General features: G+C 47.7%; 2 protein-coding genes across 2 annotated transcripts; both read left to right on the top strand.

Annotated features, from left to right (window-relative positions):
- The first annotated feature begins 5498 nt into the window (after positions 1-5498).
- Positions 5499-13525, top strand: LOC109259433 (zinc finger and SCAN domain-containing protein 12-like). The gene is made up of 3 exons (XM_019437066.2): positions 5499-6182; positions 6749-6896; positions 13289-13525. Exons 1-3 carry the CDS (start codon positions 5781-5783, stop codon positions 13372-13374), a joined length of 636 nt encoding a protein of 211 aa, XP_019292611.2. The 5' UTR covers positions 5499-5780; the 3' UTR covers positions 13375-13525.
- Positions 13526-13734: 209 nt separating this feature from the next.
- Positions 13735-14878, top strand: LOC128777782 (zinc finger protein 16-like). Its single transcript, XM_053905319.1, has 2 exons — positions 13735-13739; positions 13852-14878. Exons 1-2 carry the CDS (start codon positions 13735-13737, stop codon positions 14876-14878), a joined length of 1032 nt encoding a protein of 343 aa, XP_053761294.1.
- Positions 14879-24157: the final 9279 nt, after the last annotated feature.

Genomic DNA, 24157 nt, shown 5'->3' with positions numbered 1-24157 from the left:
TAGGTTGAGGCTGAGGTGGAGGGCAGCTGGTCTAATGTTGAACCAGCCGGGTGGGGAGCATTTCCTGCTGAGTGGGAGGCAGATCCGGCCAGAGCAGGAGAGCCCACTTAGGCCTAAGGGTCCCTGTGAGGCTCAAACACATCAAAGCAGCTCATGAAATTTTACGCCTTGCGGTGCACTTTGTCAGCTTAGGGGAAAGGCAGTTTTTAGGAAGGAGTTACAATGTATATTTGCATCCTCAACTCCGCACTTCATTCACACGTCCTCTTTTTTCCTTTTTAAATCTCAGTGATACACATTTCTCTTCCAGTTTATCTCTGGGGGAAAAGTCCCAGAATTACCTTTGGCCATCCAGCAGTCCAGGTGGATGTGCTCACATATTGTAGTGGGACTGAAGGGACATCAGGTGCCAGAGCCTCTAATCCTTCTGCTGCATCCTCTTTTTTTTTTTTAAGTTTATTTTGAGTGAAAGAGAGAGTGGGGGAGGGGCCGAGAGACAGAGAGAACCCCAAGCAGGCTCCAGGCTGTCAGCACAGAGACCAACGTGGGGCTCGAACTCACCAACCGTGAGATCATGACCTGAGTTGAAACCGGAGTCAGAGGCTTAACCAACTGAGCAAGCCAGGTGGACCTCCCCCTTCTGACTTTCTTATGCTAAAAAACAGTAGATGTTTCAAGCTGAGGTCACTGCCCACTGTAATCGTCTGGACGCTGATGTTCTCATTAGGCATTAGTTTATTTTTTCAGCCTTGAAATAAACAGTCTGAGAAGCATTGGTGTCGTCTTCTACTTTGAATGAAATATACTTTTCACTACCAGGACTTAAGAAATTAGAAAGTTTATGGGGCACCAGGGTGGCTCAGTCGATTAAGCATCTGACTTCAGCTCAGGACATGAGCTCACAGTTCCTGGGTTTGTGCCCCGAGTCGGGCTCTGTGCTGACAGCTCGGAGCCTGGAGCCTGCTTCAGATTCTGTGTCTCCCTCTCTCTCTCTGCCCCTCCCCTGTTCGCTCTCTGTCTCTCTCACAAATAAATAAACATTAAAAAAGATTTAAAAAAAGAAATTAGAAAGCTTATAGAGAGTATATATAAATTGGGTATTTCACTATATTAATATTTGTATGGGGATGGTATGAATAAATGCCGAGAAAACGTTGGAGGTGCTAATTGTTCATACTGCCATCAAAGTACTTCTATTGTTTTGCTCTGTTTCAAGGTCTAGATAGGAAATACTTGAGAGGTTGAAGTCTACAGGCCAGCGGGAACAGTCAATAAATATTTTAAAAATAAGAGAGAAGTGGGGCGCCTGGGTGGCTCGGTCGGTTGGGTGTCTGACTTCAGCTCAGGTCATGATCTCATGGTTCGTGGGTTCGAGCCCCGCATCGGGCTCTGTGCTGACAGCTCAGAGCCCGGAGCCTGCTTCAGATTCTGTGTCTCCGTCTCTCTCTGACCCTCCCCCGTTCATGCTCTGTCTCTCTCTGTCTCAAAAATAAAAAATAAACGTTAAAAAAAAAAATTAAAAAAATAAAAATAAGAGAGAAGTGGAGACATTAAATCTCCCTGAAGTTAGACACCTCGAAATTGAAAATCTAGGCTTTCACACAATACCTGTACTTTTGAGGAATTTTCAGCCGATTCAATGAGTTCTCCCATGAAGTGTGCTGATGCACTGAGCTTTCTGGCAGTAGGAATTATGCCAGAGATGAAAACTGGTAGCCAAAGGTTCAGGTACATTTAGCAGACATTTTTGTAGCCCTTTCGTTGTTTTTAAGAATTGAATTAGCTGCCAACTTTAAAATGTTAGAGATTTTATGTAAAAGCCTGGATTTCCATCTTATTTTGAAAAATTAAGACCTGGCATCATTGGGCCAGATCTCTCTTGATATGCTTTCTAGTTCATTGGCATCATCACCCTCTAGCTTATGATGCATCTGGGCCCTGGAGACAAGAATTTGCTTCTCTGGAGAATGACAACGTAAGAAGAGGTTTATGTTTAATGGCAGAGAAAATAGAAACAATGTGAAGCTTGATCTTTTTGATTGGTTGTTTGCAAAAAAAAAAAAGGGGGGGGGGGGTGACCAGAAGTTGAGGAAATTTTAAAACTAGGATTATTTATTTATTTTAAATCTATTTATTGAGAGAGAGAGCATGCGAGCAAGTTGGGGAGGGCAGAGAGACAGGAGCAGACTCCGCACTGCCAGCGCAGAGCCCAACGCAGGGCTCAAACCCACAAACCGCAAGATCATGACCTGAGCCAAAATCAAGAGTGTGACGGTCAACTGACTGAGCTGCCCAGGCACCCCAGGGTTGTTCTTCTTTTTTTTTATTTTAAAGTTTATTTTTGAGAAATCAGGGAGGGGTAGAGAGAGGGAGAGAGAGAATCCTATCATCTACCATCAGCACAGAGCCGGACTCTGGGGTGGATCCCATGACCTGTGAGATCATGACCTGAGCCTACACGAGAGTAGGTGGCTAAACAGACTGAGCCACCCAGGCACCCCTAAAATAGGATTATTGCTTGATTTAGCTTAAGTGAAAGTAATAAATAGGTACTGTAAATGTCAGTAATTTGACCTTTGTGGCCAGACATATTCACAAGTAGATAGAAGAGCTCTCTGCACAGGGACGTGGACAACACACATTTCTCAACATGTTACTTGTTTAGAGAGTGGTCATTGCATACGTATATGTCATGTATTTTAAGGGTATGTACTACTACAAGTAGTACTTTACTACTCAGTAAAACATGGATTCAAATTTGATGAATTTACAGTCTAATGGGAAAGACAAATGAACACAAATCAAGAAAACAATCCTGCCTGGAAGAACTGGGAAGGTATACAAAGAAAATGGGCAAGGGCATTCGTAGGACTTTAAGGATGAATTGTATCAGTTCAGGTACTCCAGAGAAAGAGTATGAACATGTGTTTTTGTAGGGCATCAGCTCAGGCAATTGCTCGGGTTGCTAAGTCTACGACCTGCAAAGCAGGCTGCCAGGGTGGGAACTCAGGCAGGATGTCCACGTTACGGTTTTGAGGCAAAATGCCTTCTTGGGGATGTTTTTAACTTTTAGGGCCTTTGGCTGATTAGCCAAGGCCCATCCGGCCGTGCGAGAATGGGAAGGGAGGTCTCTGCTCAAGTCAACCGATCCCAGAAGTGAACCCCATGTACCAGGTCGCTTGGCGACAGCAGCCGCGCCGTGGGAGCGTGAAGCCAGCACAGGAGAGGCGCAGGGCGCAGTCAACGCCGCCGGCGTCCCACGCGATTCTTCCGAGGGCGCCATGCAGCGCAGTCGGGTTGTGCGCGGTGCTCCTGTCCGCGTAAACGCGTCCCGCGCAGGAGCAGAGCATGGCCGGGCAGCAAGCCGTCTCGGTGCTGGGGCCACGGGAAGGGCACAAGCCTACCCTCCCGCACAGACTGGGTACGTGGGGAGGCAGGTGGCGAGCGGCCAGGCGGCTCCGAGAGCCGGAGGCGGGCGGGGGTGTCGTGACCACACCGGCCCGGGAGCGCAAGCCTTAGAGACGCCCCGACCTCCCGGTACCTATGCAAACCCGGAAGTAGCCTCTCGGGATCCAGTTCGGCGGACCACTCGACGGCATCTAGCTGCGCGTCGGCGTGGGCTCGCGGTGCGGCGGGGCGCGGAGAGGGGATCGGACAGAGGGCTGGGGCTGGAGGCGTGGGGCGACCCTCTGCTTGGCCTGCCCAGCCGGCCCCGGGGGCGGGCGCTCACGCCGCTCACGCCCGGGCGAGCGTGGCATTACTTGTAGCCCCGGGGGCTGTGAGCGCCGCAAAGACCTGCCTCCGCAGCCTGGGTGCAAGGTGTCCCTAAATTGTTCGGGTCGGCTTATCACCGCTATCGTGTTATCAGGCTTATCCAAGTTCTCCGCTGCCCGGGGTCATTTTGTTGCGTTCACAATACGTTCTGATCCCCTCCCCCCACCCCAGAGTCCAGAAGAGCCTTCACCCTGACTCCGACTGTGCCCCGAGTCCAGTGAGTTTTGTCTGGAGCCTTCACAGCCCAGCCCTTTTAGTTGTCTAAAATTTGGTGTGACCCTGACTCCTGTCGTCCACGCTCCCTGAGAGCAGGAGGGTTTGCACGTAGTGAACCGGGAAGACAACATTTTGGGGAGCTGTCGACCCTGTCTGGGAAGGTGCGTCCTGTCCGCACTCTTGCATTTCCGGCGCTTCTGCTGAGGAGGCCTCTGGGCCCCGCGAAGACCTAACGGGCTCCAGGAACCGCTGTCAGTGGGCGAAGCCAGACGTGCATACTGCACACCAAAGAGAAGAGCGGATCCTGGATCCTGGAGCTGCTGGGGATGGACCGGCTTCCCTGCCCCCCCCCGGGTAGCTGGAGGCATTAAAGGGGAAGACACGCGGGGGTAAGGGAGGGAGCTGCATGCGGCAGGAACAGGTGGTCTGGCGGGTAGTCACAGGTGGACATGACCCTGGACAGACTCGCGCCGTTTTCCAATCCGGTCAGGCTTTATCCTCTGGGAAGGTCTGGTCCTTCACTCCTCAAGGCAAATGGTCCGCAAATCTCAAGGGAAGTTGGTTATTTCTGCTACGGACCAAAGGACTTAGGTCAGCAAGCAAGGAGTACGTAGGCTTGAAGCAAGGTCACCCTTAGATGGGTTGGAGTGGGTTGGACCGATGTTACCGCCCTCCCAAGGCTGTATCAGCTGATTAGAGCATCTATTCACATACACAGTGAAGTCAAGTTTTTGTTGTTGTCATTTGTTTTTAGTAAATTACCACACAGCAAGGATAACCTGTTTTTACCAGACAAATGGGCTTTAGGCTCAACAAATTATTTTCCCTCGTCTATACAGGATGTTCCTAGAAAGTAAGCATTCTTATCCCAAACACTGGGTTACATTTATTTTCTAATATTTAAGGCAACTTAAATAGAAGTGTACCTCAATGAAAACGACTTCATTTTGTTGACGGCATGCTGTGCTTTCCTGATCCTGTTGCGTGTATTCCGGGAGACGCCGGAAGCGGGACGCGGCCGCGCGCGCCAGGGGGCGTGGCCTCCAGGAGCCGCGGGCGGGGCGCTTCCGGGAGCCCGGCGGCCGCTTCCGGGAGCCCGGGGCTGGGCCCCGCACGCTGCGGCGGAGCTGGTTGAGCGGCCTGGTGTGTCCCTCGCCTTGGGGTCCAGGGTTCGGGCTCGGACCCCGGCGGGAGCGGCCCTGCGGACCCCCGACGAGCTGAGCCGCGAGGGCGACCCGGAGTGGGGGCCCCTCGATGCGAGCAGGGAGTAGGGCTCCGCGCTCGTCGTTGCCAAGCCAGCACGAACGAAGGTCACTGCTGTTGTGACCGCGGTTCCTCAGCGCTTCTCTCCCTCTGGGTGGGTCCCACCTGCGCGCGGACGGACGACCCTGTGCCACCTCACGAGGCTTGGAAGTGTTCCCTGAGGCCGGGGCGCCGGATTCGGAGGCTCCCTCGGCCCGCGCGCCCCTCCTCCAGTGACGCGACACCACCCTACGCGAGGGGTTCCGCTGGTAGTTGTGATTGCTGACTGCCCCGCGTGGAGTGGACGCTCCAGGATGCCAGGGCTCTGTGCACTGACGCAGTTCGTTCGAATGCCTGCAATGCTTTCTGCACAGGCTCGGCCTCTATTAGTGCATTTTTGTGGATTTACCGAATGAATAAAAATAGTTACTGTGGTCACAGGTCTTGCGTGGTTCTTCGCGGGATCTGCCGTTTACCCCCTATTTAGTTCTGTGCCCTAGAGCGCCCTCAGCAGCCTCCAGGTGACACGCCAGCAGAAGCCAGGCAGGATGGCTGTGGACACAAGAAAGTCTGCCGGCCAGTTCCACCCTGAATGGGGTCAGCAGGGGCCTGCGGTGGTGAAGGTGGAGCTGGAGGAGGACAACCCCAGGAGTCAGGTGCCGGACAACCAGCCCCCTGCCTGGGAGATCTTCAGACAGCGCTTCAGACACTTTTGCTACCAGGAGACGCCTGGACCCAGGGAGGCGCTGCGCCGACTCCGCGAGCTGTGCCGCCAGTGGCTGCGGCCCGAGACGCACAGCAAGGAGCAGATCCTGGAGCTGCTGGTGCTGGAGCAGTTCCTGACCATCCTGCCCGCCGAGCTCCAGGCCTGGGTGCGGGAGCACCACCCGGAGAGCGGGGACGAGGTGGTGACGGTGCTGGAGGATCTGGACGGAAAAAGAAATGTACAAGTAGGAAGGCACTGGTCTGATATGGTTGTGGGTGACTGGGAACAAAACCCTCAGTTGTGGAGCTCTGAGGGAGCAAGGGCAGAACCAGCATTCAGCAGGGGACTGAGCGTCTTGCTAAGCCAGCCCTGAGCAGAGGGAGAGGAAGGGAACTGCAGATTCAGGGATGATGAGTAAAGATAAGGAAGACATTTTATCTTTCAGACACTGGGAGGAGCATCATGCTCCTGACTTTAGAGGTCTCTCAACTCTCAGCAACAAGGAAGGACGTGAAATCATTCCCAGTTTGCACACATGGAAACTAAGGTCAGAGAGGTTGTGTAACTTGGCCAGGGACACACAGGCAATAGTGAAATGACAGAAACAAGTCTTGATCAGATTTTGCTTTGCTTACTTTTCTAGCTATTTCTCAGTGCCCCAGAAGGTAAATAAGGCCCTGTTTTCAATTTTCTTTTTCCTAGTGTCTCGGGGGATATTTCTTGTGGATTCCTCAAGGAGTCCTTCCAAACCAGTTTAGTCTCTTAAATTTTCAGTGTCCTTAGGGCTTAATCACTACTGCTTGTCTCCAGGTTTCAGCCTGTGTTCTGGAACAGGAAATCCTTTTGCAGAGAGTGACCCTTCAGACGCTGGATGAAGAATCTTCATACACATGGGTTCAGCCCCCAGCAATCCAGTTCAAGGGCAAAGGACCTGAGCCCCAACCATCAGAGGAAGGAGGTGAGGCAATACTTTCTCTAGGGAATTTGGACGGAAATGAACCCTGAGTTGAATTTTTTTGTGTGGAGTATGACATGTTCATTCCTTGTGATGAGGGTTGTTAAAGAACATGATGAAGGCAACATTTTAGGTAATAATGATTAAAAGGCAGTAAGTCATATCAGAACAGCCTCAGCGGTATGGTTGGTTTTAAATATCCATATTTGCAGGGCACCTGGGTGGCTCAGTTGGTTAAGCACCTGACTTCAGGTTAGGTCATAATCTCGTGGTTTGTGAGTTCAAGCCCCACATCAGGCTCTATGCTGATCACTCAGAGCCTGGAGCCTGCCTTGGATTCTGTGTCTCCCTCTCTGCCCCTCCCCTGCTCATGCTCTGTCTCTCTCTTAAAAATAAATAAACATTAAAAAATATGTATATCTATCTTTGAATTTTCTGCATATGGTCTAGTAGAAATGTTATTTAAAGAATTTTGATGCCTACGTTTTTCAGTTGATACTGATAGGATATTAACCCTGTACAACTATACTAACTGTTTTGAAAGTTACCTTTTATCATTACTAGAGAAGTATATATGCATTGTACAAAGTTAGAAAATACATAGTAGCAAAATAAGAAAATAAAGCACCATGTTCTATCACCCAGAGATTATTACAACTGATGACTTTTTATTCTATATCTGTGTAGCTTTTTTTTTTTTTTTAATTTTTTTTTTCAACGTTTTTTATTTATTTTTGGGACAGAGAGAGACAGAGCATGAACGGGGGAGGGGCAAAGAGAGAGAGAGACACAGAATCAGAAACAGGCTCCAGGCTCTGAGCCATCTGCCCAGAGCCTGACGCGGGGCTCGAACTCACGGACCGCGAGATCGTGACCTGGCTGAAGTCGGACGCTTAACCGACTGCGCCACCCAGGCGCCCCTCTGTGTAGCTTTTTATGTGCATGTGTATTTATATGCGGGTATGTGTACACACATGTGCATACACACACATACCTTTTACCAAAGAGAGCTCATACTCTGCTATTTTCTGATCTATTTTGTTCAGCTAATGATCTTTCCTTTCCCCCATCAGTACATCTTCATGTTACCTGAATTCAGTTCAAATTCAGATTGGCTCAGTTTTTTCCGAAAATGTATTTAAAGCTGATTTGTCCAACTCTGGGTAGAATCCGGGGTTGTTAATGCCTCTTAATTCTTTGCTACATTAAAACAATTCCACTCCTATTTTTTTCCCCATAACCCAGACTTTTTGATGAGCCCAGGCCAGTTTCCCAGCCTCTGGAGTTTTTTAATTGCTTCCTCATTGTATCATTTACTTTGCTTTGCTACCCACGTACCTTGTATTTGCTATAAATTGGCAGTTGCATCTAACGGCTTGAAGGATTTGAGTTAAACATTTTGGGCTAGAATTAATATTAGGTAATGAGAGACATTAATACCTGGGTGACCCGCTATTTAAATCACCGGCTTAGCATGATGACAGGAAATAGCTGGTTTTCCCCCTCATAGCTAACTGTGAGGTGTCGCCTTGCCACTTTGCGAATAGCCAGTTCCCCATCAACAAATTACAAATGTTTGATAAACCTCGTATGGGTCAACCATTTTATTAAGAGTTACAGGATGAATTTGTAATTCTTTCATTCCTTCTCTGTTATTAACTGGCATTCTTCATAGTAAAGCTTTCCTTCATCCGATATGTCTGTTTGGTCACTTCCTTCTAGGCAGTCATGATTGATGCTTAGTTTCCCTCTTTTATTGACCAGTTTTCAAATTCAGGAAGTGGTTTATTAGGCACCTTAAATGGTGACATGAGATTTTAGGACTTTTCCTGTGTGGGTATCATTGTGGACATAGGCATTTGTATTGAGTCGGCGTGTTTCAACCCACCACATTTCAATCCACCCTTTCTTCCACACATCTTTGGCTTATGTGGATGTCTTCAGTCTTGCTCCCATCTCTGTTAATTTTGGCTCTGTTAATTTTGAATGCTTGCTTTTACTTTTTGAACAAAATAAATTGTTTCAGGCTCACCTTGTATCTTCCCTGTACCCAGATCTGCTGTCAACCATTCCTGAAGGAGCCTTGGTTTTTTAAATGGAGAATAAGATCTGGGTGTGAGGAGTGTTCTTTATCATGTGGGTAACACTGCTTCTAGGACATTTCATGGGCAGAGCTACACAATATATATTTTTTCCTAACACGCATGAATTTATATTGATGTATTCAATTGTTTTACCATTACAGTGTTCCATTACTTTTCTCTATTGTATTTGGTGTCTGCATTTATCTTTTTTAATTCATTTCTTATGTTCTCCTTTGGCTGGCTGGTTGGCTGTTGGTTGGTTGGTTGGTTGGTTGGTTGGTTTATTCATTCACTCGCTCACTTATTTACTTAAGGTTGTGACAGTATCAGGTGATCCCGAGAAGCACAGGAGTGGGAATGGAGACACTAAAGGGAGAAAAGCCAATAAAGTGCATGAGTGAGCAGGCTGTCTTGGTTTATTTAGTTGTCTTTGTTGTTGTTTTTTTCTAACTTTTGATGTGGGTTGATTTATATATTTTCATTCTCCTATTTACTAATATAAATATTTGATGACATGAATATTTCATTGAACACTGCTCTAGATGAATTCCAAATGTTTTGAAATGTAGTGTTCTCATTGTTATTTTCTATAAAATCTGAAATGTGTGTTTATATTTTGCCTTTGAAATAACAGTTGTTTTTTCTTTCAAATGTTTGTTTATTTACTTTTGAGAGAGAGAGTGAGCGAGCAGGGGAAGGGCAGAAAGAGAGGGAGACAGAATCTTTTTTTTTTTTTTTTTTTTGGGGGGTGGGGGGTGCGCCTGGGTGGCTCAGTCGGTTAAGCGTCTGACTTCAGCTCAGGTCACGATCTCGAGGTCTGTGAGTTCGGGCCCCGCGTTGGGCTCTGGGCTGATGGCTCAGAGCCTGGAGCCTGCTTCCGATTCTGTGTCTCCCTCTCATTCTGTCCCTCCCCCACTCATCCTCTGTCTCTCTCTGTCTCAAAAATAAATAAATGTTAAAAAAAATTTTTTTTAGGGGCGCCTGGGTGGCGCAGTCGGTTAAGCGTCCGACTTCAGCCAGGTCACGATCTCGCGGTCCGTGAGTTTGAGCCCCGCGTCAGGCTCTGGGCTGATGGCTCGGAGCCTGGAGCCTGTTTCCGATTCTGTGTCTCCCTCTCTCTCTGCCCCTCCCCCGTTCATGCTCTGTCTCTCTCTGTCCCAAAAATAAATAAAAAATGTTGAAAAAAAAAATTAAAAAAAAAAAAAAAATTTTTTTTAATTTTTTTTTAAATGTTTATTTTTGACAGAGAGAGAGAGACAGAGCATGAACAGGGGAGGGGCACAGAGAGAGGGAGACACAGAATCCGAAGCAGGCTCCAGGGTCTGAGCCATCAGCACAGAGCTGGACACTGGGCTCGAACTCACAGGCTGCAAGATCGTGACCTGAGCCGAAGTCGGCCGCTTAACCGACTGAGCCACCCAGGCACCTCAAGGGGGAGACAGAATCTTAATTAAGTAGGCTGCACACTGTCCCTGACATGGGACTCCAACTCACGGAACTGTGAGATCATGACCTGAGCCAAAGTCAAGTGTCAGACGCTTAACCTACTGAGCCATCCATGCGTCCTAGTTGTTTGAGTTCAGAATTTTCAGATGAAAGAGCTTGTTTTCTGATTTTGTTTTTAACTTATTGCATTGTGATCAGAGAATGTTTGTGTTAATTCATAATTTTTACAATTTATTGTGGTTTTCTTATGTCCCCATAGGTAGTTTTCATTAATGTCCACTGCACATCTGAAAAGTTGTTCTGCATTCAGGATATAGAACTTGAAATACATATGTATCTATAAGATTATCGATTTCACTTTGTAAATCTTCTGTATCTTAATCTTTTGTCCATTTGGTGTTTTTGAGACATAGAGAGGACAAGTAAAGCCTATTCTTTGTTATGTCTGTTCCTTAAATTTTTTTTAAGATTTTATTTTTATTTATTCAAAAAAAATTTTTTAATGTTTCTTTGTGAGAGAGAGTGCGAGTGGGGGAGGGGCAGAGAGAGAGAGGGAGACACAGAATCAGAAGCAGGCTCCAGGCTCTGAGCTGTCAGTACAGAGTTCAACACGGGGCTCGAACTCATGGACCACAAGATCATGACCTGAGCCAAAGTCAGATGCTTAACTGACTGAACCACCCATGTGCTTCTTTTAAGATTTTATTTTTAAGTAATCTCTACATCCAACATGGGGCTCGAACTCATAACCCTGAGATCAAGTGTTGCATGCTCTACCGGCTAAGCCTGCCAGGTGCCCCTGTCTGTTTCTTTATATCACCTATAGTTTCTGCTTTAGGAAAGTTGCCACTCTGTTATTTTCTGTATAATTATTCATATGTGTTACATCTGCATTGCAAATTGTATTCTTTATTTTAGCATTTTTAAGTGCTCTTCTTTGTCTCATTTCATGCTTTTGGCCTGCATCTCCCCTTTCAAAATCTTGATTCTTTCTTTCTTTTTATTTGCATTTGCTTAATTTATCCTTATTCACATATTTTGCTGTATCTGTGTCTCTTGACTATACACATAGAGTTGAGGGGAGCCTGGGGGGCTCAGTCGGTTAAGTGTCTGACTCTTAATTTCGGCTCAGGCCATGATCTGCTGGTTTGTGAGTTTGATCCCCTCATCAGGTTCTGTACTGACAGTGGGGAGCCTATTTGGGACTCTCTCTCTCTCTGCCTCTCTGTCTTCCCCTCCCTGTGCACGCTCTCTCTCTCAAAACGAATACAATAGGGGTGCCTGGGTGACTCTGTCCTTTAAGCTTCCAACTCTTGGTTTCGGCTCAGATCATGATACATGATACATGGTTTGTGGGATGGAGCCCCACATCGGGCTCTGCACTGACAGCACAAAGCCTGCTTGGGATTTTCTCTCTCTCTCTCTCTCTCTCTCTCTCTCTCTGCGCCCCCCCCCCCCCACTGTCTCTGTCTCTCTCAAATAAATAAACTTAAAAAGATAAAAATAAATAGGGGCACTTGGGTGGCTCAGTTGGCTAGGTGTCCAACTTTGACTTAGGTCATGATCTCGTGGTTTGTGGGTTTGAGCCCCGTGTTGGGCTCTGTGCTGACAGCTCAGAGCCTGGAGCCTGCTTCAAATTTTGTGTCTCCCTCTCTCTCTGCCTCTCCCCAGCTCGCTCTCTCTCTCTCTCTCTCTGTCTCAAAAATAAATAAACTTAAAAAATAAATACACACACACACACACACACACACACACACACACATACATATATATATATATATAAAATAGAGTTCAGTTTTGCTCTGTGAGCAAATCTAGTGTTTTTTAATGAGTTAAGCCATTTGCATTTATTGATATGGCTGTTAGGACAATTATGTTTGACTTTAACGTAATTTGCTTATGTTTTTTGTTCTACGTGTCCTCTATACACATATGAATATATGAACAGAAGTACAAACATTCATATGTGCATAGATACATATGTGTGTGTGCACGTGCGTGTATATGCTTTTCAACGTGTGGTTTGTTTACTTTTTTTTTATTTTTATTTTTTGGACTTTATTTTTAAGTAACCTCTACATCCAACATGGGGCTTGACCTCAACCCTGAGATCAAGGGTCTCGTGCTCTTCCAGCTGAGCCAGCCAGGCGCCCCTCCGCTCTTTTCTTGTTAGTTGTAGTAGTTCTCATACTGGGGAAGCTTTGTGTTTTTGTGCTAGTTGTGCATAGTTATCAACTGCTGCTTAACAAGGGTACCACAAAGTTAGTGGCTTAAAAACCATACACGTTTTATCTCACAATGTCTGTGGGTCAAGGGTCTGGGTTGGCTCAGCTGGCCCCGTGCTTCTGGGTCTCTTACAAGGTTGTAGTCAAGGTGCTAGGGCTGAGGTCTCATCTGAGTTGTGACTGGGGAAGGATCTATTTCCAGCCTTACATCGATGCCGGCAGGACTCACTTCCCTGTCAGACAGGGACTTCTCTATCTCAGTCCCCTCCCTTGCTGGCCACTGGCCAAGGCCACTCTTGCCACATGGCTTCTCTGTATGGTGGTGGTGGTGGCTTTCTTCATCAAAGCCAGCAAGCCAGCAAGGAAGGGTGTTAGTGGAGAGTCCATCAGCAAGATGGGACTTACAGTCTTATGTCACTACAGAAGTGACAGCCTGTCACCTTTGCCACACGCTGCTGGTAAGTCAGCGATGCTTTGTTCTTTCTCACTTCCACACCTGTACCACGACTAACATAAGAGATGATGCGATATCTTCTGTTAACATCAACCTAAAATCAAGGACTAACCTTTCCAGCGGTCTATCTCTTACATTGCTTTTGAGTTATCTTTTCTCCTCAAGTTGTGTGGTCTGTTGTTTCAGATGGTGGAGTGAGGACTGACAACGTGATGTTAGACGTGAAGCAGGAACTCTGTGAAGAAACAGAGCCTTGTGGGAAGGGGGTCTGATGGACAGGATGGAACTTCATCTCAGCATGCCAAATACACAGGGGACAGGGAGCCCCGTGGAACTTTGGAAAGGCAGGACGGGGGTGGCCCAGGCAGAAAAGTCTCTGCCTGTGAAGAATGCAGGAAAACCTTCACCTGGACAAGAGGCCTTCACATGCACAGGAGGACCCACAGCGGGGAGACACCATGCTCACACACAGAACGTGGAGAGGCCTTCATCAGACGGTCAGAGCTTAGCCAGCACCAGGAGCTTCATGGCAAGGAAAAGCCTTATCACTGTCAAGAGTGTGGCAAAGGTTTCAGTCAGAAAGCAGGCCTCCTCCAACATCTCAAAAGCCACACTGGAGAAAAGCCATATCGATGTAGTAAATGTGGCCGGTGTTTTAGTCGGAGATCAGTTCTTACAAAGCATCAAAGTGTCCACACTGGAGAGAAACCTTTTGAATGTACAGACTGTGGAAAAGCCTTCTGCCGTAGTTCAGACCTAACTGAACATCAGCGATTCCACAAGGAGAAGCCTTATGAATGTAACGAGTGTAGGAAAACCTTCCGGCAACGTTCACATCTGATTGAGCACCAGCGAATCCACAGTGAAGAAAAACCCTATGAATGCAAGGTGTGTGGAAAAGCCTTCACTCAGTATGCAGGACTTAACCAACACCAGAGAATCCATACTGGAGAGAAACCTTTTGAATGTCCTGTGTGTGGACGCGCCTTTAGCCGGACCTCAGAACTCATAATACATCACAGAATCCACTCGGGGGAGAAGCCCTATGAGTGTGCTGAGTGTGGCAAAACGTTTAGCGTGAGCTCAACCCTGGTCATACATCAAAGAAGCCACACCGGGGAGAAGCCCTATAAATGTGGTGAGTGTGGCGAAGCCTTCAGCCAACGCTCGGGCCTTAATAAGCACAGGTTGGGGGGGAAGCACGGGAACCCCCCTGAGCCAGGAACACACAAGTGTGCTGAGTGTGGGAAGACCTTCACTCGGTCCACCGGCCTGCGGAACCATACGAGAATCCACACTGGGGATAAAACCTACCAGTGCCCTGAGTGTGGGAAGGCCTTCACCAGGGGCGAGCATCTTATCGAACACCAGGCGATTCACAACAAGGTAAAGCCCTATCAGTGTAAAGAGTGTGGCAAAGCCTTCAGTCAGAAGACGGGTCTTAGTCACCATGTCCGAATCCACACGGGAGAGAAGCCTTTTCAGTGCCCGGAATGTGGGCGCGCCTTCAGTTGGAAGTCAGATCTCAAGAAACATAAGAGAGTCCACTCGGAGGAGAAGCCCTATGCGTGTGAGGAGTGTGGGAAGGCCTACAGGCAGAGAGCCACGCTGCTCCAGCACCTGAGGGGCCACGGGGAGCTGAGCCCGGCCGGCCGACTGAGTGCGGGCAGTCCCCCTGGGGGCCCCGACCCAGTACCAGAGACTCCGCTGCACCCCGACACCCCGCCCAGGCGTGAGGTGAAAACAGCGGGGAGAATCCACGACTCCTTTTCTTAACTGACATAAAATGTTTCTTGAACTTCATTATTTAAAGAAAACCAGAGATGCCACATTGGAAAGTTTTTATAGGAGCGCTGCGGTGGCTCAGTCCGTTAAGCATCCGACTTTGGCTCAGGTGGTGATCTCACCATTCAGGAGTTTGAACCCCATGTCGGGCTCTGTGCCGACAGCTCAGAGCCTGGAGCCTGCTACGGATTCTGTGCCTCCTTCTCTCTCTGCCCCTCCCCTCTTACGCTCTGTCTCTCTCTCAAAAATAAATAAACTTGGGGCACCTGGGTGGTTCAGTCGGTTAGGTGTCCGACTTCAGCTCAGGTCAGTATCTCACAGTTTGTGGGTTCAAGCCTCGCATCGGTCTCTGTGCTGACAGCTCAGAGCCTGGAGCCTGCTTCAGATTCTGTGTCTCCTTCTCTGTCTACCCCTTGCCTGCTCATGCTCTGTCTCTGTCTCTGTCTCTCTCTCAAAAATAAACATTAGGGGCGCCTGGGTGGCGCAGTCGGTTAAGCGTCCGACTTCAGCCAGGTCACGATCTCGCGGTCTGTGAGTTCAAGCCCCGCGTCAGGCTCTGGGCTGATGGCTCGGAGCCTGGAGCCTGTTTCCGATTCTGTGTCTCCCTCTCTCTCTGCCCCTCCCCCGTTCATGCTCTGTCTCTCTCTGTCCCAAAAATAAATAAAAAACGTTGAAAAAAAAAAATTAAAAAAAATAAATAAATAAAATAAACATTAAAAAACAAACAAAAAAATTTAAAATAATAATAAATAAATGTACTTAAAAAATAAGTTTTTATAAAGGTCATTGATGCTGGAAAAGTTGAGAATTTAGAAAACTAAACGTCAACAAGCAATTTACATGTGATTACCTTTATTAAATGCAACTGAGTATCAGTTAATAGGATGAAAAGTCCACAAGGGAAGCTATAAAAAAAATTATATTTTCTACTGAATTCACAAGTTTTCATGTAGTGTGTTTTCAACCCATTCTAATTCCTCACTAGCTTTAGCTTAGCCCAGCATTGAAATTACTACTCTGAGTACTGGCCCCGGGACACTACAATGTCCAAGTTTGGAATGTGTGAGGTGAGTTGTCTTGTTTCCTTGCCTCCCTAACCACGCCCTTAGCCACAAGTGGGTGGCCTGCAGACCCTTCCTGATCTCCACCCCTATAATTAGCATTTCCTGATGAAGAAAGGATGTGTTATATAGTCGTTTTTTTTTTAATGTTTATTCATTTTTGAGGAAGAGCACGAGCAGGGGAGGGGCAAAGAGAGAAGGGGGCAGAGGATCTGAAGCAGGCTCCGGGCTCCGCAGGTGACAGCACAGAGCCCAACGTGGGACTTGAACTCACAAACCATGAGATCATGACCTGAGCCGAAGTTGGACGCTGCTCAACCCGCTGAGCCACCCAGGCGCCCCGAGGATGTGCTATAGTCTGAGTGACGTGGAGACCATAGTGTTTTGGCCTCCAGCAGCTCAAAATCAGGGGTGGGGGCACATTCTGACCAAAGCCAAGGGCATACTCTTCTCATTGTGAGCACGCTCCTTGAGCTCACAACCGAGGACAGAAGGGAAGAGGGAAAATCAAACTTTTCATTCCAGCATTTTCGCCCAACTACAAGTTCTATTTACACAACTGAAAACCTCTTCCGGAACTACCTGTGTCCCTCCGGCAATGACATGGGGGACTTCTGTGCTGAACCTCATAATAGTTTTCAAATACTGGAGAGTATTTTCTCATTTTTTTGTGCTGTCCATAATGGAACGGCTACAGATGTGACACATTTTAAAGTTTAATCTGCATTATTAACACTGTCTTCAACACTTTCTTAAATCTAGACAGCCAGCAAGAGAACAATCCTGCTTCTCCTTTTCTTTGATGTTTGCATCATGTCTGTTTTCCCAACCTTTTACTTTCCATTTACCTGTATCATTAAATTTGAAGAGCGTTTCTTACAGACGGCACATATTTGGGTGACGGGTTTTTAATTTATTCCACCAACTGTTGTCTTAGGATTGGTGGATTGAACTGAAGCGTTTTCTACTTAATGTCATTATTGGTATTTTAAGGCTTAAGTCTGCTATTTTTTTTCTTGTTCCCTGTGTTGCATTTCTGTGGTTTCTCTTCCCTGCCTTCTTGAACATGATTTTGGAAGTCCATCCTGACTGGTTTATAATGTTTTTGAATGTATCTCTGAATAGCATCTTTGTCTTTGATAAAAGCTGTTATTTTGAACTGGCTTTCAACCCACATACACTCTACCCCTTTCTCTCCAAGAAATACATCAGGTTTTGTTAATCTCGACTTGAGAACAACCGTAGACAGGAATACAAACATTCTAAACAGACACAGAGGACCAGAGTTGGGTTCTTATCAAAGTCTGTGTTGGTTTTTTCTGTTACTGGTTACTTTTACATCTCAGGAGAGCCCGTGATGAGGCCCAGCAGAGGGAGCCCGCCAGGACTTCTGGAGCTAAGAATGGCTGAGAGCAGGATTCTGTTTTATTCTCAGCCTATCTCCGCACTTCAAGCAGTACCTGACATGTATTCGTTGCTCCATAAATATTGAAGGAAGGAAGGAAAGGAGGCTTCTGGGCCTTGGTCAGCTCTGAGTTAGTTACCAGTGGCTGAGGCTGGAGACACGACCAGCTGCTGATCCTGGAGCTCCTGGTATATTAAGTGGTTCTTGACCATCCTGCCCGAGGAGCTATAGGCCTAAGTTCAAAAACATAATCCAGGGGAAAGTGATACCTTTGCTGTGGGAGAAATCTGGTTAACGACACCTTAAGTAATCCAACAACAGCTAGTAATGCGAGGAACTGATATATGGCTTCTGATATCATTGCTTCACTGAGGACACATCACTTCTGTGGTATTTTTGGCAAAAAAAAAAAAAAAAAAAAAAATGCATAACCTGAATCTAGTCGTGAGGAAACATTAGGCAAACCCAAGTTTGGGGCAGAGTGTTCAACAGACCAACTGCCCTGTGTTCTTCAAAAATATCTATGTTTGAGAGACAAACATTGGGGAATTGTTTTAGATTACAGGAGATTAAGAAATGTAACGTGAGCTCAATGTGTGAGCCTAGGTTGGACCCTAGACTGGACTAAAATTTACGTGAAGAACATTGTTGGGACAGTTGGCATAATGGAAACATGGACCATTCATTCGATAATAGTATTGTATCAGTGTTCAGTTTGAGTCAGGCATTGTTTTGTGGTCCCAAGGCAGAATGTCTCTGTTTTTAGAATGTGCATGTTAAAGTGTTCAGGGATGAAGGTTCTTGGTACCACAACACATCTTTAGGAAGTTTAGTGGGTTAGCGAATGACAGCAGTCAGGTATACGTGGAGGAGAAAACCAAGCGTCAAGCATGAATAATAGGCAAATCTCAGTAAAAGGGATATAGCACTCATGTTGTTCCTATAATTTTTTCTAAGTAAATGTTGAAATAAAAACCATACCCACACCAGAACAAACCCGAAGAGTGAATATCAAGTATTGGTTTTTTTTGGAGAAGTGTAGAGAGTATGTGATAAGCCAGGACAGCTTGTGGAAGGAGGGAGGTAAGTGACAGATGTCTCAGTATAGGAAAGGCTGGAACGCACTTGGTGACAGTACTAGTCTGTATATTCTGGGTTGTTTCGACAACTCTACCAGACACTCGAAACTTCTCATGGAAGGAAGGTTTTCTCATTGGATTTCTTCTTTCCAACAGAGGCCACTTTGCACCGAAGTGTTTTCTTGTAGCATCTACATTTTCTACTGGATGATTAGCAAGCTTCTTTCAGACTCAGGACTCCTTTAAGATGAACTCACACACCACTTACCTCACAGACACTGAAATTCTTCTAGCGGCCGTTCACCTCACTAGACATAAGCATTAAATAATGCAGGTTTAGAGCTGGAAGAGATCAAAACACCCTCACTCCTTTCTCAAGCCTTTGTTAAGTGCCGACCCAGTGCCAACCATATAAAGGAAAATGATGCAAAAAATGTTTAGCAGATGTGAAATGGACATTCTTCCAAGATGAAAAGTGCTTTATTGGGAAGAATTATTTTATTTTTATTTTATTTCATTCAGAGAACAGAAGCTTGATTTGCAGCGTGTCTCAGACCACTGCTCCTGACTTCCTACTGGATTTACAGTGTTTATAGGCAACATAGTTCCCTTTCAATAATGAAAAACTGGCCCAACTATGGTAAGAATATAAGTCTCCCTTAGGGTGTCTAGTCTTCTAATTTGTCATTATGTCACTTTTCTGCTCTACACCCTTTGATCCTCCAAAACTAAGACTCTTCACACTTCCCTGGTCATTGAGAATGTTTCTCCTGTTTCTCTCTCTCTCTTTTTTTTAAAGTTTATTACTTAGAGAGAGAGAGAGAGAGAGAGAGAGAGAGATCTCGGCTGGGGGAGGGGCAGAAAGAGAGAGAGAATCCCAAGCAGGCCCCATGCTGTCAGCACAGAGCCTGATGCAGGGCTCCATCTCAAAAACTGTGAGATCATGACCTGAACCGAAGTCAAGAGTCGGGTGCTCAACCAACTAAACCACCCAGATGCCCCTCCCCTGTCTCTTTTTGTAGTTTTTACATCTCACTTCTGTAGGGAATAGAAATCACTTCTGTTACAGGCCGATAATATGATCTCCATGTGCCCCTATCCTTGCAAATACAATGTGTTCTTAAAAGAATTGACATCTGGGGGCGCCTGGGTGGCTCAGTCGGTTAAGCATCCGACTCGGCTCAGGTCATGATCTCACGGTCCGTGAGTTCGAGCCCCGCATCGGGCTCCGTGCTGACCGCTCAGAGCCTGGAGCCCGTTTCCGATTCTGTGTCTCCCTCTCTCTCTGCCCCTCCCCTGTTCATACTCTGTCTCTGTCTGTCTCAAATATAAATAAACGTTAAAAAAAAAAGAATTGACATCTGGAGGGGCATCAAAAGTTATCAAAGGTGGTGTCAGGCCTTCAGACGCCACTCAAATGTGAATTGTCATAAGCTCAACTGTTAAAAAGTTGAGATATAATTGACATATATAAGTTTCAGGTCTACAATATAATAATTTGGTATTTGTATATATCCTGAAGCAATCACCACAGTAAGTGTAGTTAACATCCATCACCATGTATAGTTACACTTTTTTTCATTGAATGAAAACATTTAAGATCTCTCAGCAACTCTCAAATGTGCAATACACTATCATTAGCCATAGTCACCATGGGATACATTACAGCCTCCTCCCTTATTTATTTTATAGCTGCAAGTTTGTATCTTCTGACCACATTCACCCATTTCATCCCATCCCGCCTCCCGCCTCTGGTGACCACCAGTCTGTTCTCTGTGTCTGAGTTTGGTTCGTTGTTCTTTTAGATTCCACATATCAGTGAGATCATACAGTATTTGTCTTTCTGTGTCTGACGTATTTCACTTAGCATAATGCCTTCAGTGTCCATCCAGGTAAATGACCAGATGTCATTCTTTTTTATGGCTAAACAGTATTCCGTTGTATTTATATACCAGTTTCCTCATGCAACCATCCCCTGATGGACACTGTGGTTGTGCCCGTGTCTTCGCTTCTGTGTGTAATGCAGCCATGAGCATGTGGGTGCAGATCTCTTTCTGAGCTCGTGTTTTCTTTGCCTTTGAAAGTGGGATTTCTGGATATGTGGTAGCTCTATTTTTATTTTGTTGAGGAACTTCTATGCTGTTTTCCATAGCAGCCATTCCAGTTTACATTCCCACCAAAGTGAACAAGGGATCCCTTTCCTCCACGTTCTGCCAGACCCTTGTTATCTCTTGTCTTTTTGATAATAACTATCCTAACAAGGGTGGTTTGGATTTACATTTCCCTGATGATGAGTGATGTCGAGCACTTTTTTTTTTTTTTAATGTTTATTTATTTTTGAGACAGAGAGAGACAGAGCATGAATGGGGGAGGGTCAGAGAGAGGGAGACACAGAATCCGAAACAGGCTCCAGGCTCCGAGCTGTCAGCACAGAGCCCGACGCGGGGCTTGAACTCAGGGACCGCGAGATCATGACCTGAGCCAAAGTCGGCCGCTCAACTGACTGAGCCACCCAGGCGCCCCTGTTGAGCACTTTTTTATGTACCTGTTTGCCACCTTTACATCTTTGGGGAAATGTCTATTCAGATCCTCTGCCCATTTTTAAATTCTTAAAATCAGTTTGGATGTGTTTTTCTTTTTCTTTTTCAATCGCGTTGCATGGGTTCTTTATACCCAGGCACATACCCCAGAGACACTGCAGCTTTAGTTCCGGACCACTGCAGTAAAGCGAGTCAAATGCATGTTTTCGTTTCCCAGTCGTATAAAAGTTGTGTTTACACTATACTGAAGTCCATTAAGTGTGCAATAGCATTGTGTCTGCAAAAACCACATAGATGCCTTAATTTAAAGATCCTCTATTGTTAAAACGTGCTAACCATCATCTGAGCTTCCCACAAGCTGTAACCACTGACCACAGATCACCATAACAAATAATACTGAACAGGATGAAATCAAAAGGTTGAAAACGTTGTGAGAATTACCAAAACGAAGTGAGCGAATGTTGAAAACATGGCGCCAATAGCCCGCTGGACGCTGGGTTGTCACCACCACCTTCACTTTGGGGGGAGAAAGGCAGTGTCTGTGACGAGCGGTAAAATGGAGCCTGCGGGTATTGGGGGTATTGGTCCCCATCAGACACGTGATTTGTAAATCTTTTCTCCCATCCAGCAGGTTGCCGGCCCTGCGCCCCCAGCGCGGAACCGGCCATGCACCCGGTTTTCGGCCCGGCTTCGGGCCGTGTGGCCGCCCCCCACCCCCAGGTCGTCAGCACGTGGGGAAGTTTCGGCGGGGGGAGGGGAGGGGGGCAGGGCGGGGGAGCGGCGACCTCCCCAGGCGGAGCCCCGAGAGCGAGGCGGGCCTCCCCTGTGCGCTAGCGACCCCCATCCGTGGCTTTCCGCTTGGACGAGAGGCGCTTCTGCTCTGGGAGCGATTTTGCGGCCGCGAGCCCCGCTCCCCACCAGCCTCTCAAACTCGCAGGCGGCTGTCAGTCTGTGAAGCGGCGGGGACGGACCCGGGGGAGGGCTCACACCTGGTGGGGGAGGAACCCGGGGGGCGGGGGGAGGAACCCGGGGGGCGGGGGGGAGGTGGGGGGAGGAACCCGGGGAGCGGGGGGAGGTGGGGAGGGCTCACCCCTGGCCGCGCGGAAGGACCCGGGGGAGGGCTCACACCTGGTAGGGGGGAGGAACCCGGGAGGTGGGGGGAGGAACCCGGGAGGTGGGGGGAGGAACCCGGGAGGTGGGGGGAGGAACCCGGGGAGCGGGGGGAGGTGGGGAGGGCGCACCCCTGGCCGCGCGGAAGGACCCGGGGGAGGGCTCACACCTCGTAGGGGGGAGGAACCCGGGAGGTGGGGGGAGGAACCCGGGAGGTGGGGGGAGGAACCCGGGGGGCTGGGGGAGGTGGGGAGGGCGCACCCCTGGCCGCGCGGAGGGACCCGGGGGAGGGCGCACACCTGGCGGGTGGCTCTGCGGCCTGGGGTTAGGGAGGGGTGCTGGGGGGTCGTCACCACGCGGCGGTGCGGGGCTTCGGCAGCCTGCGGGGAGACCCCCCCCCCCCCCCCGCCTGCCCGGGGGAGCGGCTATGGCGGCACCGCCCGCAGTTCGCGCCCCCGCGGCCTCTGCGCTTTCCCGGGAAGGAGCGGAGCCGGGGCTCTGAGGCGGCACCTGGTGGTCGCGGGGCAGAGGCGCGGCCCGCGGGGGGCGAGCACTTCCGTGCACCTGCGCCGGCGCGCCCGCGTCCCACGTGCTGGGCTCGGTCGTGCGCGGGAATTTCCGCCAACGGGGGGACGAAGCTTCCCCACCCCAGCTCGTCCGTGTGTCGTCGCTCATCCGGTGTCCCCTCCGGAGTCTAGTGCCTCGTGTGCGGGGACCGCATCTGGCGTATTTTGCCATGTGGTCAAAATATTTTATTACGGAAAATGTTAAAGTTTTTTCCTTTTTTTTTTTTTTAATTAGTAAACTCTACCCCCAGCGTGGGGCTCGAACTCAAAACCCCTAAATCAAGAGTCGCTTGCTCTCCTGACCGGGTCAGCCCGACAGGTGTCAGGCTGTTTATTATAGAAATTTTTACACACAAAACAAAACAAGGAAACCTGTAAAGCCTCCAAGTGCCTCTCCCACCCTCTCCCTCCCAGCCCCCTCTGTCTATACCATTTTCCTCCTATACTGTGAGGAAAATCCAGGTATCATTATTTTATCCATAAAGATTCCAATGTGTAAGAGAAGAGAGGTGGGAATTTTAAATACCAGCACTGCGTATTTAGTGAGCATGTCTAGTAGGGGGGAAAGTGGCTTCTTCAGATGTCTTTGTTTTATTCTTTTTTATTTTGATCAGTGTGATAATTTTCTTAGAATGGCCTTTTAAAATTTATTTATTTATTTATTTATTTATTTATTTATTTATTTATTAAGTTGTGAGAGAGAGAAAGCGTGAGTGGGGAAGGAGCAGAGAGAGGGGGAGACACAGAATCGGAAGCAGGTTCCAGGTTCTGAGCTGTCAGCACCGAGCCCCACACTGGCTCAAACCCTGAGATCATGACCTGAGCCAAAGCCAAGAGTCAGATGCTCAAGGGACTGAGCCACCCACGTGCCCCTATTTACTTTTTCAATGTTTACTTATTTTTGAGACAGAGAAGGAGATGGAGAATCCAAAGCAGGCTCCAGGCTGTCAGCACAGAGCCCCACTTGGGGCTGAAACCCACAATGTGAGATCATAATCTGAGCGAAGTCCTGAGCTTAACCAGCTGAGCCACCCAGGCTCCCCTAGAATCAGGTGATCAATTCCATTGCCCAAATTTGGTAGATAGAGGTTTGCTTACATCATCAGCAGGACCATTTCCTTTTAAAGGATCAAAGTTAAGGGCACCTGGGTGGCTCAGTCGGCTAAGCCTCTGACTTCAGCTCAGGTCATGATCTCACAGTTCGTGAGTTTGAGCCCAGAGTGGGATTCTGGGCTGACAGCTCAGAGCCTGAAGCCTGCTTCAGATTCTGTGTGTGTCCCTCTCTCTCTGCCCCTCCCTCACTCACACTCTGTCTCTAAAAAATGAATAAATGTTAAAAGGTTTTCGAAACGAATGTAAGGGATCAATGTTAAATACTGATTTTATTAATTTGAACATAATCTGCAATATTCTTCAGGAACAGAGTCACCTAGATGTTCATGATCATAGTGATGTGTGCTATCTCCCTCCGTTTCCCTGCTGTCATTGAATACCTTGCAATTGCCTCCT

The sequence above is a fragment of the Panthera pardus genome, unplaced genomic scaffold (genome assembly GCF_024362965.1).
Source record: "Panthera pardus isolate Hobbes unplaced genomic scaffold, ASM2436296v1 HiC_scaffold_17, whole genome shotgun sequence".
In the NCBI taxonomy this organism is placed as follows: domain Eukaryota; kingdom Metazoa; phylum Chordata; class Mammalia; order Carnivora; family Felidae; genus Panthera; species Panthera pardus.
Note: the sequence above shows the minus strand (reverse complement) of the source record. Positions and strands in the feature narration are given on the sequence as shown.

Coding starts and splice junctions, on each gene's coding strand:
- LOC109259433 (XM_019437066.2), top strand. CDS start 5,781: ATGGCTGTGGACACAAGAAAGTCTGCCGGCCAGTTCCACCCTGAATGG. Junction 6,183..6,748: donor ACGGAAAAAGAAATGTACAA/GTAGGAAGGCAC, acceptor GCTTGTCTCCAG/GTTTCAGCCTGTGTTCTGGA. Junction 6,897..13,288: donor CCAACCATCAGAGGAAGGAG/GTGAGGCAATAC, acceptor CTGTTGTTTCAG/ATGGTGGAGTGAGGACTGAC.